Source organism: Nilaparvata lugens, chromosome 13, assembly GCF_014356525.2.
Source record: "Nilaparvata lugens isolate BPH chromosome 13, ASM1435652v1, whole genome shotgun sequence".
NCBI classification, from domain to species: Eukaryota; Metazoa; Arthropoda; class Insecta; order Hemiptera; family Delphacidae; genus Nilaparvata; species Nilaparvata lugens.
The window spans coordinates 13,966,096-13,984,899 of NC_052516.1; the positions used below are offsets into that span (position 1 = coordinate 13,966,096).

The window sequence follows — 18,804 nt, forward strand, 5'->3', positions numbered from 1 at the left end:
TTTATTTATTATCTACATTTCAACTTGAAAATGACCTAAGTTAGGGTCGAAGCTAGTCGTTGAAATATTTTTAAGTATTTAATAATAAAGTGACAAAGTTTTTATATTGTTTTTATTAATTCGATAAAATCTTTATTAACTGTACTTCTTGTTGAGAATGATCAATTATATTTTATTCGTTAAGAAAATATATTTTTCAATTATTTAATAATTGTCATAATTGAGATTAATATTTTGTTGATTATTATTTCTACATTGTTGGAAAACAATCTGGAAAATTTGTGGAACTAGTGAAGGATAGTGCTATCTGCTTTGTCGAATGATAGACAAGGATAGCATTAACACCAATGTTAATCAATTTGTTTTTGTAAAGCTTTTTTGTATTTTATTTTTGGCAAATCAATAAATTCAAAAACTGTCATTATAACGTGTACCTTACTACAAAAAACAAGTTAAAAACTACTCACTAGCTGTAAGGGAGGCGGCGGCAGGATATTGGTGTTGAACACTAGTCGTCCTCCTCTGCTGAGCCACGATATACTGATCCGTGCCGCCCCCGGGGGCAGCGAAGGCGGCATTCCAAAGTCCCGCCTCCCCGGTTGACAGGTAAGCGGAGGCGGAGGACGTGTAGATGGAAGGCGAATAGGGGGCGGCGCGGCTTGAAGATGAACTGGAGGCCGTGGAGGTGGTGGAAACCGCCCCCGGGAACGTGGAAACCGCCCCCGGAAACGCGGTGAAGCGAGGCTGGAAGGCGGGAAGCGTGCTGGGGGCGGTGGCTGAGAATTTCGTCACGCCCCCGGAGACGGCTTGTGGGGCGGGAGGTGAGTAATCGTCGTTAGGTGGAGCTACTACTGGAAAAAATTAAAAAAAAATAAAATTTGAGTAATTTTTCGTGTAGGTAGATTAATATTATATGAATTGATACAAGTAGACTATACAATAATGAAAATCGAGTGAAATAATTAATAGAAATTGAAGAAAAAACACTATTGATTAAAATGTAAATTAAACACACAACGATTTGAAGAACCTTTTCATCCAAGCACGTTTTGATTGCCCAACAACCAATAACAGAACCACTGAACTAGAATTCCAGAATATTTTGGAACTATTTTAGAACAAATCCTTCTGATGAGACTTCAGTGTTCAGTCACAGTTGGAAATTGAATTAATACTGTACTCTCACTATGGAGCAATATGTGGCGCTTGATAGTTCTTGCGGAGATCGTGTTAATTTACGTAATGATCTTAGTGTTCAATTCAATATTATTTACTTCCTAAAGAGATAATCTGACTGGAGAGCTATAAAAATTGATTTTTTTTCTTGTCAAATTACTTTATTTCCATTAAAACGATTAAAAATTTGATTAAATAAGTATTCCTACAATAGAATCTGATTAATTAATATACTACTAATAATAATTTTGGGATTATTAATAGTGAGATCCATGTTATAATGGCAGTAGAAAAAAATAGGAGAACAACGTTGCCGAGCCTCTGTCTTGTCAATGACTTCTATAAACGGTAGCTGATACAGGTTTATTGATGTAATATCAATTGTTCATTCTCGTTTAAAACAATCAATTACATTGTATCAAGTAAGAAATTATATTTTTCAATAATTTCATAGTATTAAGATGGAATATTTTGTTAATTAATCATTAATTCTATATTGTTCGAAGACGATCTGGCAAAAGAGCAAAGCGAGAAAGAGATGGTGCTATCCGCTTTGTTGAGTGATGGATTGCTAATCAAACACTGCTATTATAACCTGGACCTCACTAAAGAATCTTGTAAAAACTATTTAATAAAGGAAAAATAGTCTTTGAAATAGTTTCAAAGTCTATCAACAGCTTATTCAGGTTGAGACCTAGAATTTGGGAAAGAAAGGAGTGTTTTCCAGATTTTTATGAAAAATCTGTTCCATTTATATTTATTTACATAAATCAAGATGAGTAGAGGATATTTCCAATTTATTTTTATTGAATTCCCATTCTATATTATATATCTAATATTTCTCTGAATACAACTATACCCTACACAAGCAGCTGGTTAGCCTTGGTACCTCAACAATAGCAAATAAACCACCTTGCAAACCCAGCATCTACAACCCACTGAAGCTTCAAGTCAAGCTTACAGCTTGAAAGTCACTTTACCAGTCTGAAAGCTGAGGGCCTCCAACGTTCCATGATCAACCACCATATCGAAGCTTACATTACATAGGGTTAACATATATTACTAACATTACATTACATGTTACATATATTACTAACTTCTTAAGCCCCTAGCTGTTAGTTGCTGAACTGAGAAGGTCATTTAGCCTAATAGTTTTAGGCTTATCTGCTCAAGGGCCACTGACCTTCCAGGCATTATTAGGCTCCCTATATCCTATTGTCGTCGCTAATCGGTTGTCAGAATATTCTTTGTCATCGTTCATTTAAATGTCCTCCTTGTTTACTCATTTGATGTGTTCCAGAAAGTTGTGATGAATTTTGAAAGACGTATGTTCATATGATATGTTTTGTCATATAGACATTCAGCCGTATAGACATGTCACATTTATATTTATAGTCATGAACGTAAAGATCAATTTCCAAAGAAATATCCTATTTTCTACTATATCAATTGCCAATTTTTGAAAGTGTAATGTATTTTGAAAGACTGATTTTCTTGATATGTATGTTGGTGAACGTTTAGACAAACTGTATCAATTTCCAAAGAGAGATTGGATGAGATCAATTGACATGAATTGAACGTATAGATCAATTTCCAAAGAAAAATCCAATTTTCTACTATATCAATTGCCAATTTTAGAAAGTGTAATGTATTTTGGGAGATTAATTTTCTTGATATGTATGTTGGTGAACGTTTAGACAAGCTGTATCAATTCCCAAAGAGAGATTGAATGAGATCAATTGATATGAATTGAACGTATAGATCAATTTCCAAAGAAAAATCCAATTTTCTACTATATAAATTGCCAATTTTAGAAACTGTAATGTATTTTGAAAGACTAAGTTTCTTGATATGTATGTTGGTGAACGATTAGACAAACTTTATCAATTTCCAAAGAGAGATTGAATGAGATCAATTGACATGAATTGAACGTATAGATCAATTTCCAAAGAAAAATCCTATTTTTTACTATATCAATTGCCAATTTTGGAAACTGTAATGTATTTTGAAAGACTGATTTTCTTGATATATATGTTGGTGAACGTTTAGACAAACTGTATCAATTCCCAAAGAGAGATTGAAGGAGTTTAAAGAAGCAAGTTATAGCAGAGACGAAATTAATATCTAAATATCTAGATATCTAGATATATCTAGATTTTGTTTCTCTATGCTAATAGATATACTACTATAATACTATAGTGAGCTCCACGTTATAATGACAGTATTTGATCAACTTTGGTTTTGCTATCCTTGTCTATCATTCGACAAAGCCGGTGGTACTATCCTTTTCTAGGTCCACAACGATGCCAATTATGTTTTCGACAGTGTAAAAATATAATTAATTAATGAAGAGAATCGGCATCGCTATTCTTCTATCTTTATCCACTGTCATTATAACGTGAACCTCATTATATAATAGACCACTATAATAATAGTAGTTATTTTTGAGAAAATTGTTATATTGTGAAAGTTGTAGTTCTTCCACTAAATGTACTGTATTAATTTTCAAGAAGAGATCGATGGTGGGAAGGTAATGTTTTTGAAAAAAGGAAGGTTTAGACCTGAGAGTGATAAAATCAAGATTTTTCCTAGAGAATTTACATATTTTCATAGTTTTAGGGTTGTAGTTCTCTAATAAACTGCTATTTGAATGTTTCAATGATTATTCAAGTCTCTCGAAATACATCATAGAACAGCTATTTTTTGTACACAAAAACTATTTTCCACGAATTTTGAATTCATATTTTTAAGATACACGTATGAATAAAAATAAAAATATAAATATTTTAAATAATAAAATTGAAAATAAAAATATTTTTTGAGTCTGACCTTGAGTAGCCCACATGTTCTGATTGGACTGGGAGGATACCTCTCCGGAACTGGGACTAGCTGACGAGAAATACTGATGCAAAGTGTTGCCTGAATGGTAACTCACTGGGTTACGAGCGTAGATCGAGCTGAAAAAAATGAAAAAAATATTTTTAAATCAATATACATTTTTGTTGATGAATGATCGCAAATTGCAGACAAAATAATACTTTGAGAAAAGGTCACATGAAAATACAGCTGTATTTCCTTCCTGCCTATTACATGGGAAACCATAGTTGGCTAGGTATCTTCCTCCTTTCTTTCTTTTCAGCATACCCCACCATGAAGTCTCTTTTTGTATTTTATTGGAAATTTATCACTTTCCTTGCCCTATTACCATAGGTAAGGAAAGTATTGTTTTCCGAAAAAATTAAGGTACCCCAATTTCTAAATTTCTACACGTTTCAGGGTCCCCCGAGTCCGAAAAAGTGGTTTTTGGGTGTGTGTGTGTGGTGTGTGTGTGTGTGTGTGTGTGTGTGTGTGTGTGTGTGTTGTGTGTGTGTGTGTGTGTGTGTATGAGTGTATGTGCGTCTGTGTACACGATATCTCATCTCCTAATCAACGGAGTGACTTGAAATTTGGAACCTAAGGTCCTTACAATATAAGGATCCGACACGAACAATTTCGATCAAATGCGATTCAAGATGGCGGCTAAAATGGCGAAAGCAGGGTTTTCGCGATTTTCTCGAAAACGGCTCCAACGATTTTGATTAAAGTTATACCTAGAATAGTCATCGATAAGCTCTATCAACTGCCACAAGTCCGGTATCTGTAAATATTTCAGGAGCTTCTTTGCATCTATGCAAAGTTTGATTTTAGATTTTCAATTATCAGGCTTCAGATATAATTTAAACAAAAAAAATTGGGTGGAAAAGATTGAGCATGAGAATCTCTACAATTAATGTTCAGTAACATTTTCATCTAAAATTAAAAATAAGCTCGGAATTCGAGAAAATGTGATTATCCAATTGCAAACTGTTGGCAACTGTTGATTCTATTAAATGATTCACTATGAAGAGATTGCAGACCTCGTGGGTCTCCAGCGTTATTGCCCTGTCACCAGCTGGATCAAATCTTTGAACAGTAGACTTGAGATGCGCGGGAACACTAGCAGGTGGTCAATTTTCATAACGGCAAGGAAAGTTGTGTGAGTGCGCCACACCAGATTTTTTTGATGGTAATTTTTTTCTGTTTTGAATTCTTCAATGTATATTGTATTGTGTTGATTTGAATAAAATTGATTGATTTGGTATAATGTAACTTCAAAGCCAAAACTAGTACTGTTTGCTTTAATCATTCGATTGACAGTCAGCTTCCCATCGTTTTCTGGCCAGAGCTGTAGCCTACTTTTCAGTTGGATGTAGCTCTGGAAACTGTTTTTATAAAAAAGTTAAAAAAGGGTATTATGTGATTATTTCTATAATAATTAAAATAGAATTTAAACTGTTCACGCGTTAATCTGTTCCACACGAGTTTTTCACAAGTTATACTCAAACTGATACAAAGTTTATACACAGTTAAATTTAATCTTATCTAGTATTGGGGACCATTATTCCTCCAATCTACCCAGGGCTGAGGACCTAGGGCTGTATTTTAGGAACGAGTCTTGGGGCCGCATTTAACTAATCTGAGTTGTAGTTTTGTGGTCCAGTAACAATTACAGAATTAAATTGTTGATAAAGGTTTCCAGAAAACAGCACAGGTAACCAACCAACAAGTATATATGTTGCTGAACTCATCTTAATCATGTAAATGCATTATGGAATTATTGAAAAATATAATTTACTAGCCGTCAGGCTCGCTTCGCTTGCCATATCCGTCTAGCCAGGGGGCTCCGCCCCCTGGACCCCCGACTGGATCGTCCAAAAATGAGATCAGCGGGCTCGCTTCGCTCGCCTGCATGTAGACCTCAGCGGAACCTCTGTACCGAATTTGAACGTATTATGTCAATTTGATCTCGAAAAACACCTGTTACTATATCGGCGTATCTTTGGCGAACAAAATTCTTCCACCTCAGCTAAACCTGTGTGCTGAATTTTTCTTAATATATTTCCATCAATATTGGAAAAGGTGAGGAAACGCAGAAAAGCTGAGAAAACTGGGCTAACTTTGGCTAACTGGATAAATTGCTATTTAGGAGGTCCTGGATAAATGCATTTCAATCTTCAACTTGGTGCGAACATAACAAAGTCAACTCAACTTAATGCCAACCTGACAAAATTGTTAATTTAGTTACCAGAACAACTGTTTTGAAGAGGTACTCTCTCTAGATTATAGTTCTATATTAACATATGGTATGGACATTTTCAATTATAATTTTAAGATATTGCATAAGAAGAATATACATGCTAAAAGAGCTTTAAACCCTTAAAAACCACCCTTAGAGTTAAAATATCGCCAAAAGATTTCTTAGTGCGCCTCTAAAGGGCCAACTGAACACACCTACCAAATTTGAACGTTTTTGGTCCGGTAGATTTTTAGTTCTGCGAGTGAGTGAGTCAGTCAGTGAGTGAGTGCCATTTCACTTTTATATATAGATTGCTTGATAAAACATAACTGATTATTTTAAAGGAGAATGAACCGTTAATATTACATCAGTAAACCTGTATCTGCTACCGTCTATAGTGTCTTGCCTTACAAGACAGACGTCTAATGTCAGTGCCTTACAAGACAGAGGTTCGGCAACGTTGTTCCCCTATCTTTCTTCACTACCATTATAACGTGGACCTCACTATAGTGTCCCTGTATGCACTGTGATTTAGAGTTTTCAATTTGTGTAACACATCTACGGCTATCATTATATTATTCATTGATGAAACATTAGCTGAATTTAATCCAATTTTGTCATGGTTCAAACTTACGTTTTGTAAACGGGGTTTAATCAGGTTGAAGCATCATCTCACAGTCTACCTCCCATCACAACTAACATGAGTCTTATCTTTTGGCTTTGAAATTTCACACAACCTTGAGAAGGGATCAGAATTATCACTATAAGGTTTCAAAGACCTAAACCTTGGATTGTTCGAGGCATGATATCATGAGGACTAAAATAACTTTGTTACCACTGATAACAATTTTTCAAACAATAGGGTTATGTTGTATTTGATGTATTGGGAGATGGTTATCAGAAAAGTATACTTCTATAAAGTCACGTTTTTTAACGTAGACATGATATTGGCGGCTTGAAAAAATTGATAACCGATTTTTGCTTGCTATATGAAGCACGTGCATTTTATCACGTGGACGAAATTGAGGAGTTCTGGTCAGATTTCAAAAAGGATTACCTAAATATTTTCTTGAAAGTTGGGTGAAATTTTTGGAAAATTTGCAGCTAATTTTCACATGAAAGATGAATAAATCTACTCATTTATCCTTTGAGAAGTCCTCCTGAATTACCAATGATTTTTTTGTGATAGTTATATTGTAGCTAGTATAGAGGATAATAATAGACTTTTTGTGTAGTTGAGAAGTTGATATTGTGGTAATAATTGATATTAAATGGAAATAACTTTTCGACAATTTCTTAGTATTTACATTTCATTTGAAATAATAATAATAGAGATACTTTACTAAAGTAGAAAATCAGGTACCAAAATCGAAAGCAAGTTTCTACCTCTTATCCTATTTGAGTGTATAGTGAGGTCCACGTTATAATGGCAGTGTTTAATTAGCAGTAGTATTGCTATCCTTGTCTATCATTTAACAAAGCGTATAGCGCTATCTCTTTCTCGCTTTGCTCTCTTGCCTGATCGTCTTTCAACAGTGTAGAATTGATAATTCCAACTTCCAACACAATCGCTTCTCTGGAATTTCGTGAATGATATAGTGAGGTCCACGTTATAATGGCAGTGTTTGATTAGCAATGGTATTTCTATCCTTGTCTATCATTTTTTGAAATTGAACAAAACTGATAGCGCAATCTCTTTCTCGCTTTGTTCTGTTGCCAGATCGTCTTCTAACAATGTAGAATTGAAAATTATTTAACAAAATATTCCATCTTAACTACTATGTGTTTTATCAGACCCTTGCGGAGCACGGGTTACCTGCTAGTGTACAAAGAAAAGAGTTTAGTCCTATTTATTTATTTATTTATCTATTCAGAATTACTAAGAAAAATTACTATTCAGAATTAATAAGAAAAATTTCATGATTATGTCCCAAGATTAAAACCTTGAATTAAATTAAGAATTATTAAATAACTCAATAGAATTATTGAATCAATTAACAAATAGGATACACTCAATTTGTAAGCGTTTTTTTTTATTAATAGGTTGAGTTTATTTATTTATTTTATTCACAATCACAAATCATAATTAAAATATGATTGGGAGGAGACAATAGGCATAGCCCAAAACTGTCTTCCCCCTAATTTTTACAAATAAAAGTTTCAAAAAATAATGAGGTTAGATTTCACTTTTCACTACAAAAAGTCCAATTTACACTTCAAAACTAATGACTAAACTAAGAATTTTAAATTTTGGTATTTTAAAACTAATTAACAACAAAAATATTTCATTCCAATCTCTACAAGTTGAAAATTTTTGAGTAATTTTACAAAATTTTGAGCCAGAAAAGAAACACAACTCCAAAAAATTATTGGAAAAAATCGAAAGCATTGAATGACAATTTCAGTCTCGATTTCACATTTATGCTATTGAAATATGCTTACAATCGTAGCCAAACTAATAAACAGAACGAAATGAGACCATTTCCTCCAGTGATTCACACTTTCTCTGAAAAATTGATTCGAAAATGTCGTTCCATGAAGCCAAACTATGAGACATCAAATCTATTTATAGAAAAATTGTTACAATGAAAAAACCAGTCCTAATTCAATGGCTATTATTAAAAAATTCGCAAGAACGCACAATTACGTATCCTAGGTCAGTTTTAGCTTTCTTCTATGAAAATAAATTGGTATTGTCTGGACTGTATTGAGTTGTTCTGTATTGGAGAATGATGGCATTGTCTACTGCTAAATTGGTCACCATATTCAATGTCAATGAAAATCATTTCATTTCCCTTTCAACTATTGGAGTGCCGTGTAGAATGTAGGCTACTTGACTTTGGGAGAAGATATCTCTTCTAGACTTATATTAATTGCATTAGAGTAATTAATTGTATTAATTATTGTATTCTATTGAGTCTTAAGTAAAGACTAGCAGGTAATGGTAACCCGTGTTTCACAAGGGCCTAATATTTAAAACTTGATAAACTGAAAATTTGACCTTCTAAAATCTTGAAGAATTTTAATAGGCCATCTTGCTGATTCAGGTTTGCTACCTCGGTAAATTAAGAATCTATATGCAAAATTTCAAGTTAATCAGTCCAGTAGTTCAGGTCTATTTAAAAACTTGACGAACTAAAAACTTGACCTAGTGGAATCGTGAAGAATTGAAAATAGGCCTATAACCATCCTCGGTAAATTAAGAATCTACATGCGACATTTCAAGTTAATCAGTCCAGTAGTTGAGACGTGATGATGCGTCATTCCAGAATTCCTTATCCCGTACGTGTATAAGCCAATTATTTCCTTTATTATATATTATGGATTAAAAATTGTTAAAATTGAGTGACCTACGTTAGTTAGCTTTGAATGTTTCAGAAAACATGTGACAGTATTGTTTTCAATTGTCTTGTAAAGCAAAACATCAAATCTATTTTTAAATTAGATCGATTCAGAAACATCGAATTTCCCCAATATCTCAAACATATTATAAAGAGAAATTTCGCAAAGTTCTTGTGTTTGTATTATGTTTTAAAAATGTTTTTGCAGTTGAGGATGATGCCCACAGGAGCCCTAGACTTGTGCGTGGGTGATGGGTGAATTAGAAGATTAATTGACCGAAAGTTCCAGATAAGTTCTAAAGAGTTCTTATAAGATCTGACTGAATACTAGAGAGAGTAAAGAACATCTTTTGTTCTAGGAATAGTTTAATTCTAGTTCTACTATCTCTCTCTTGTTCGGAACCCCGGTAATTTTGAAACTCAAAGCTGTGAGATAGTGGAGCTGCCCTTGAGCAGCCACCCTTCCAACGAGAGTACCGTGAACTCGGCGCTTATCTAATCCGACCGATTAGATTCGGCTCTGACTGGGTCAAACATTAGAGGTAATCTACAATAATTTAATCTACAATCCTGTTCACCCTATTTCTTCCAATTTGAATATCTATTAGTTATTTAGTATTTATTCAATCTCTCAAAATTGCACAGCTTTCAGAAAAGAACCGCTGGCTCAAGCTCAAAACTGTTGCAGTTATAATTTATACAACAGTACATATGTAGCGAGGTTATTCACTCTCATTCTTTTACAGTATCCTTGTCTCTCTCTCTCTCCCGGTAGTGTGTTGATGGGAAGGATATTATTTTATATCCTTCTTAAAGAATCGACAATTTTTTGTTGAAACACCACCAATTTATGAAGTTACACCACAATATTATATTATCGTTATTCTAATTGCATTCAATCTTTATTCTCATTGATTAATTGTTGATACTTTGTGAAATTCGTTGGGTAACTAGCATTACCGTCATTTCAATGCAAATTAATGTATAATTCAGTTAATATTGTAACATACATAAATGAAGAACTCTAATCTAATCTCTCTCTCTCTCTCTCTCTTCCTCACTATGTCTCATTGAAGTAAGTATGGGGAGCGTTTTTGCCATGGTACGATTCTCTTATCGATGATGGTTAGATTGGAACTCTTTATTATGTATGTTACATTAGAAGGCAGAGAGTATAGGTAGAATATATAGCATTCTAGATGAAAGTGAAGAGAAAATAATAAAAAAACAGGTTGACAAACGCAGTCAGATACCTCTATGTAGACAAAGGGAACAAAATTAAAAGAAAAATGAAAGACTAGAGAGGAGGAAAACAAAAAACGTATACGTAGTCTATAATATATGACTCATTGGACCGGATGAAGATACAGTAGCAATTCTCTCTTTATTCATTCTCTGATCTATTTTAAAGTTATCATGGGAACAATAAATTGGACATAGGATGGCGTCTCGCGCCTTTTTTTTTGCCACCATGTTCTTTAACTATTTCTTCATTCAATTACCAACTTGAATTCGTTGAAAAAAATAAACATGTCATCCTACCAGTCTTCGAATCCTTCAAATCACAAAAATTCAGTTCATTCAATCATGATTTGAACATCATAAATTATGTCCTAACAAGAAACTGTAATAGAATCTCAGAAGGTAACATTGGAATGTAGGATAATTTCTCGTAGGAACAGAATTTATTTATTTCTACATTGATAGATACAATATAATTCTCAACTATGAATGATTGGGAGAGGAACAACAGGCTTGAAGCCCAAAACTGTTCCTAAACCAAATTTAGATAGAAATTGAATATTTTTTTTATACAAGGACCACATAGACGTGAAGCTACTGCAAAACGCTTATTAATTTCACATACACAGAAGGCAATTTTGTATTTTTGGTGTGATAAACACAATATAGTTTTAGGTGTGAAGTTGTATCGTAGAGTATTGATAAATCAACTAACAGTTTTCTATTGATGATATTAATACTGGCATGATAACTATGATAAACAATAGAAGAACTGTATTAGTTGAAATTTCAAGATTCTTGTTTTGTTTCAGATAAGAGAAAAACGAAACACTATTTAAAACCATAATATCATACATATAGAAAATATAATTTCTATTATACATTATAGAAAATTGAAAATTGTGATCTACTCACTTCATTACATAATAATTTATCATATCCTCATAGTGCAAGTCTTGAATATCATAATCCCATCCGTACATCTCCATCATTATTTTTCACTATCACTCTTTCACTTTGATTAGTTAAAGTGTCCAATTTTTGTACATTAAATTGAAACTGTATTTGAATTTCACACTTTATCACTCTGGTTTATTCAAGTGTCAAAATTTTCTAATTTTTGCCTCTTTATTTTTAACTATCACTTTGGTTCGTTTCAAGTGTCCAATTTTTTCAATTTTTGTACGTTAAATTGAAACTGTATTTGAATTTCACACTTTATCACTCTGGCTTATTCAAGTGTCTAATTTTTATAATTTTTGCCCGTTAAATTTGAAACTGTATCAACATTGATAGAATGAATTCAACTCAAATAAAACTCAAGGAAAGAGTTTCAAATCAGCAGTGACAGAAGAAATTAACTTCAAATCTAATAAGGGAAAAGTTATAGTTGACATTGGAAATACATGAAGATTAAGCTCAAATCAATAATTGGAAGACAAGAAAACAACTCAGATTCAATTAATATTAAACGAAAATCCCAATTAAATGCTGTAAATCACCCCGAAGACTTCTGCTACTGCAAATATTGACAACAGGGTAAACAGCTAGATGGAAATTCGATGAATTAATTAGAATTTAAACAAATGCAACTTCTAATATAATTCCATCTGTCAACTCAGATTTAGTAAAAAGTTGAAGTTGAATTCTTTGCTTGACTGGAGCATGAAAAATGCGAACCTCCAGTGAGGGAAGTGTTAAAAGTTTCGTATTCTCTTCGATCATTCTTAGGTCATTTTCCTAGTATTTTTTTTCAACTTGATTTTCACTGTAAGCTGCGTTTACACCAAAGTTATTAACAAAATGTTAATAACTTAATCCATATAGCTTGACAACATTCTATCAATCTTAATCCTATTAGATTGAATGAAACTTGACAAACACATATGATCATCATGTGTATGATTTAGTTATGTTCAATCTAATAGAATCAATAAGGATGAGTTATTAACATTTTGTTAATAACTTTGGTGTAAACGCAGCTTAGAGTGAAAATCAAGTTGGAGAAAAATATTAGGAAAATGAGCTAAGAATGATAAAAAGTAAATTCGTATGGCTTTTGTTGGTGGGGAGTCCCTTGCGGGAAGGTCCCACCGCCTGAATATATAATTTAAGCCGTCAATGGGCCTTACGACTGTCATACTTCAGCCGGGACCGACAGTTTAACGTGCCCATCCGATAACTAAGAATGATAGAAGAGAATTCGAAACTTTCAACACTTCCATCACTAGAGGTTCACATTTTCCTTGCTCCAGACAAGCAAAAAATTCAAATTTTACACATTTCAGAATTATTTATTGTTCAAATCAATAAATGTAAAATGGAAATAAGTGAGCAAGCCCAGAAACTTATGAAAAAGTGAAAACTAGTAAAATAATAGTGAAAAATTCACACCACTCCAATATCCGAATAGTTTTGTTTCACTCATGACGTCACGAACGTTCCATTGGAATCTGATAGAATAAAATATACTGATTCTACGCGAAAATAATAGAATAAACACAGAAAATTCGTAACTGGAAAGATGGTGTCAACACGGAGCCTATTCATCAACTGAACTAGACTGAACTGAGCAAACTGAGAATCCTGAACAGAGAGAATAAATTATTATATTCAGCGAACTTTATTCAATATAGATAAAACTATTCACTATTCATATTGACTTATCTAGAATAAGGACTATAATAGTGGTTTTGTTCACTTTTCCACAAAAGCAAGTCAGCTAGACTGTCTCCATAGTTCCCTGTCATTCAAGGCTATGTTGAAGGCAGAAATTATTTATAATTTATTGAGAATGAACTGCGAGGTAGAGAGAAACCAGAGGACTTGATAAAATGTGATGAGTCAGCTTGAATATTACACTGGTTGTGGCACACGTTCAAATATGTGGCATGGAAATGAGAGAGAGGAGGAAAATGAGAGAGAGAAGTAAGTAGAAGGAGAGAGAGAGAAGCTAGGAGAGAGAGAGAGAGAGAGAGTGATGTTAAGAGAGAGAGAGGAGTGAGTCTTGGAGACGAAAATACTGTTTATAGAAAATTGAATATGAAAAATTATAGAGAGTAGTCAGAGAAGAGATAGAGACGGGAGTTTGGAGACAAGAATATTGTTTATATAAAATTCTTGTCATGAGAGAGAGAGAGGGAGAGAGGAGTAAGTCTTCGAGATGAATGTTTATAGAAAATGAAATATGAAACATTTTAGACAGAAGTGAGAGAAGGGAGAGGGAAAAGAGTTTTGGATACAAGAATATTGTTTATATAAAACTCTTGCCATGAGAGAGAGAGAGAGAGAGAGAGAGAGAGAGAGAGAGAGAGAGAGAGAGAGAGAGAGAGAGAGAGAGAGAGAGAGATTAGTGAGTCTTGGAGACGAAAATATGAAAAATTATAGAGAGAAGTGAGAGAAGAGAGAGGGAAAAGAGTTTTGGATACAAGAATAATGTTTATATAAAATTCTTGTCATGAGAGAGAGGGAGAGAGAGGGAGAGAGAGAAAGAGAGAGTGAGTGAGGAGTGAGTCTTGGAGTCCCCAATTTTGTTGATTGATTATTAATTCGACATTGTTAGAAGACGATCTGCTGACAGAGCGAAGCGAGAAAGAGATGGTGCTATCCGCTTTGTTGAATGATAGACAAGGATAGCTAATTGCTAATAAAACACTGCCATTATAACGTGGACCTCACTATAGAAGAAGGTACTAGTGTCCCTTTATGCAGGGTGCTTTAGCGTTCCGAAATTGTGAAACACATCTACGGCCAATATAAATCATAAATGAAACATTAGCTGAATTTAACCCAATTTTATTTATTTATTAGGTTGGCACAAACAAGACAAAGCTCGGAAAATAAAAAACAAGCATTTTAATTTTGTTCAAATTTGGTGAATATTAGACAAGGATAGCAATACCCAAGGATAGCAAGGAAGGTAATCGAACTATCGAACAGTTTGATCACCTGTGACTGAAATAAATCGAGGAGTCCCCCAGGTGTAGTTAGAACATTATGAGGGTACTCCAAGCAAAAACCGTGACCCTAAGGTCACATATGAGTGATTCCCTAAGAACACGTGCCCAGGGTGTCTGAGGGATCTCAAGTACGGTCTAAGGGAGCCGCGAGTCATGAAAAACACATGCAGATGTGTTCATGGATCACTAACTGTGCACATAGCGGTAGGACATGGTAATCCCATAAAAAGGTGTACTTAGGGACTTGGGCTAATACTTAGCACCCGGTACTTAGAGGACTTGAAGCTTAAATTAACGGATCCAGGTGGGTTCCTTAGCACGTGCTTTGATAGGATTTTGAATTGAATTTATTGTTACCGTACATGGTACTCGATTATGGAGTTTAATTGGAATTTGATGAAGTTTCCACCCAAAAATGAATATTCTACTATAAAATCAAAAATATTGTCCTTATGACCGAAATAAAAATAGAATAACTTATTCTAATTTGCCCAAGATTGTATCATGGAATAACTAAAGCTGCGTACACATATTCGCGCTTCCAACCCGCACCGAGCACGCTCCTCCCTCATACCGCCCTCGTACCACCATCGAACCACAGTCGCTCCGCCCACGCACCCATCATGAACGTTACGTAAGATGTTAAATCTTCTCGCGTTCCCCGGTCGAACCACTGTTGCTCCCCGGTCGATCATCAATCGCTCTGCTGGAGTGACGTTCGGTTGCGGAGCAGAGCGTAAGTCTGTACGCACCTTTATATATCGTTACTCGTTACTCAGTCAATTACTTGTTATTCAGTCAATCCTATACTATTAAACGAGTAATTTCTGTTCATATGTCTAGATGTTTAGATGTTTGTATTTCACCGGGTCTCGAAAACGGCTCCAACGTTTCTCACAAAATTCAGAATATAGTAGGTTTATAATATGAAGATTCTATTGCACTAGGTCTCATCCCTGGGAAAACTCGCTGAAGGACATTAAAAGGATAATTATTATTCATCCTTTGGAAAACAGCTGATAATATTATTTCGTCGTATGTTGATGATGGAAGTGAGTGAGCGAGTTCATGTGTGTGGGACTGTATCAAAATTATGACACAGCTGTTGAATTTTTGTAATCATTCAATCAGGTACTGAGTGCCGATTGCAAAAAAGCCGGGTTATTTTCAATCCTGATTAATTCCAGTAGATCCATATTTTTGAAATAGTCTTCTCTGATTTGGTTCACATGGAATTAATCAGGATTAAAATTTAACCGGCTTTTGTGCAACCGGGTCTTTGTGAGGGAAATTTTTGCATTCCTCTGGGAATTAATCTCAATTTACTGTGATTAGATAGAACATTTCTGTATGAACTTTGAATGTTATTATAATTTCTCCTTTCGTAATACATTTTTATGCTTGTGTACTCCAGAGCGAAGCTCGGTCCCCGATCGTTGATCAATTATCGTTACTCCATGCGGTAGTAATATTAAGGTGCGTACAGATTTACGCGCCGCGAACATGAGCAATTCACTTTTAATCAGCTGATGCTAAGCTTTTCATATCTGTATCTTACCGTTTCTGTAAAAATACAGATATAGTCAGCTGATTAAAAGTGAATTACTCATGTTCGCGGCGCGTATATCTGTACGCACCTTTAGAATTTACTCGCTCAACAGCAGTTCATTATATTAATCAGAACACATCAAAAGATAGTTTTGCCATGAAAACATGTTTATAGTCCGTAAAAGAAGATAGAGAATGGATGTTATAAGGATATATTTAAATAATAATGTAATGTAAATATTGAAAATGTAGTGACTATAAATGGGCTCATGTTATACGAGCGCTAACACTGGAAATTTTTAAATTCTGTGTTTTGAAGGATATTTTGTGGTTGATATCCATATTGAATGGAAATTACTTCATCCTGTCGAAACCACTAATTTATTGAAACAATTTAAGATACTAGGCTCGGTTATTACACCATTATCAATCTCCAGTGAACTGAAAGCTTAAACATTGAGCAGAAGTAGTAAGTAATAATAATAATATAATAATAATAATTATTATTATTATTATTATTATTATTATTATTATTATAATAATTTTTATTTCTATTAAGATGTGTACAAAAGAACAAAAAACAATATTATATAAAATGATATTAATTACACTGTATGAATAGTTAAGTGATACAAAAGTTTGTATATAGCTAATGTCTAATAATTGAGTTACTTCTAATTTGTTGTTGCTTAACGGTCCACAATACCATATTTGGTATACTTGGGCGTGTCTATTCTTGGCCAATGACAGTAGAGCTCAACGTTCATTGGTCAACAGCTGATGGCCAATCGTAGGGCTTCATTACACTGTATCTCAATTAGAACTGACCTAATCTCAAATTGTTATAGATTGATTGTTTTGGAAATATCAAACTGTTTTCATCCAATTAGAAATGTTCCATGAAACTCATACCTTAGAATAATCTAAAGGTGCGTACAGATTTTTTAATTTTTCTTAATTTTTTTTCAAGATTTCTTAATTTTTTTCTAAAATGGTCAAACATAATTCTCCTATCCCGTGCGTGTATAAGCCAGTTCTTTCCTTCATTATAGTATAAAGGTGCGTACAGATTTACGCGCCGCGAACATGAGCAATTCACTTTAAATCAGCTGATGCCAAGCTTTTTATGTCTGTATCTTACCGTTTCTGTGAAAATACAGATATAGTCAGCTGATTAAAAGTGAATTGCTCATGTTCGCGGCGCGTACATCTGTACGCACCTTAATGAATGAAGAAGAGTGAATCAATAAAAGATGTGCTGATTTGTGAATTGCTCATGTTCGCGGCGCGTAAATCTGTACGCACCTTTATACTATAATGAAGGAAAGAACTGGCTTATACACGCACGGGATAGGAAAATAATGTTTGACGCATCATCACGTCTGAACTACTGGACTGATTAACTTGAAATTTTGGATATAGATTCTTTATTAACCGCGGATGGTTATAGGCCTATTTTCAATTCTTAAAGATTTCATTACGTCAAGTTTTAAAATAGACCCTTCAGGAGCACGGGGTTTCCTGTTAGTAAATAATGAATATTAGAAAATAATTCTTCTTCTCTAAGTACCGTCTCCATTTCGGAGGTTGGCAATCATCGTGGCAATTTTTACCTTGTTCACAGCCGCTCTAAAACAATTGAACATTTTCAATTGTAGACAAAAGGGAAAATATTTTCTCATGGCATCAATAACTGTCAATAAATATCAATAACTGTCGGAATAGAAGAGTGAGGTAGTTGAAAAATACTATATTACTGAAAAAAATTTGGCTGACAAAGAAAAATTTTACGCTAGCCGTGTAAGCAAAATCCATTCACGTAAAAATCTCTCAAACTCAATGAAAAGTCTGATTTTTTCCATGGAAATCAAGCACAATAGTGTTGTATTGTTTGAATAGGATTCTACATTTCCATTCCTTTGATAAACATTTCTTCCAATGCACAATCTTGCATTTCTATATATAGCCTGCTATTCTCAAACTGAATACATAGCCTACAGAGTGAGTCATATGTATGGGAACCCTTCAATAAATTGGAGACTGTTGTAGATATAACACTGTAACTTTCGGGATAAGTTATTGGTCAAATACTCTACCTTTTGACGTACAACTGAATTTCAACCCCTCATAATGGGGTGACTTATGGGTTGTAACTCGAATATTTTAAAAGTAAACACCCATTTTGTGGTACATAATTTTAAAGGTCTTTTTGAAACAAGAAATACGGCATCGACAAAAATGTTCTCTGATACTTGTATCCAAAATGGCGGATGATTGAAGTTTTAGTTTTTAAATTAATGATGGGTTGTAAATCAAATATTTTGAACCTAAACACCCATTGTGTGATACATAATTTCAAAGGCCTTCTCAAAACTAGAAAGATGACATCAATAGAATGTTCTATGATTCTTTTATTCAAAATGGCGGTCATTTCTCAATTATG

General features: G+C 33.9%; 1 protein-coding gene across 5 annotated transcripts in view; it reads right to left on the reverse strand.

Annotated features, from left to right (window-relative positions):
• The window catches only part of LOC111056291 (box A-binding factor), a 135,920-nt gene that overhangs the window by 63,336 nt on the left and 53,780 nt on the right, over window positions 1–18,804 (reverse strand). For 4 of the 5 annotated variants that reach the window (XM_039439876.1, XM_039439875.1, XM_039439873.1 and 1 more), the window contains exons 3-4: window positions 4,006–4,133; window positions 468–851 (exon numbers count right to left, since the gene is read on the reverse strand). In XM_039439876.1, the coding sequence (XP_039295810.1) occupies window positions 468–851; window positions 4,006–4,133 (512 nt within the window). The remainder of the gene's footprint in view (window positions 1–467; window positions 852–4,005; window positions 4,134–18,804) is intronic. The other variant, XM_039439874.1, reaches the window with a different exon arrangement.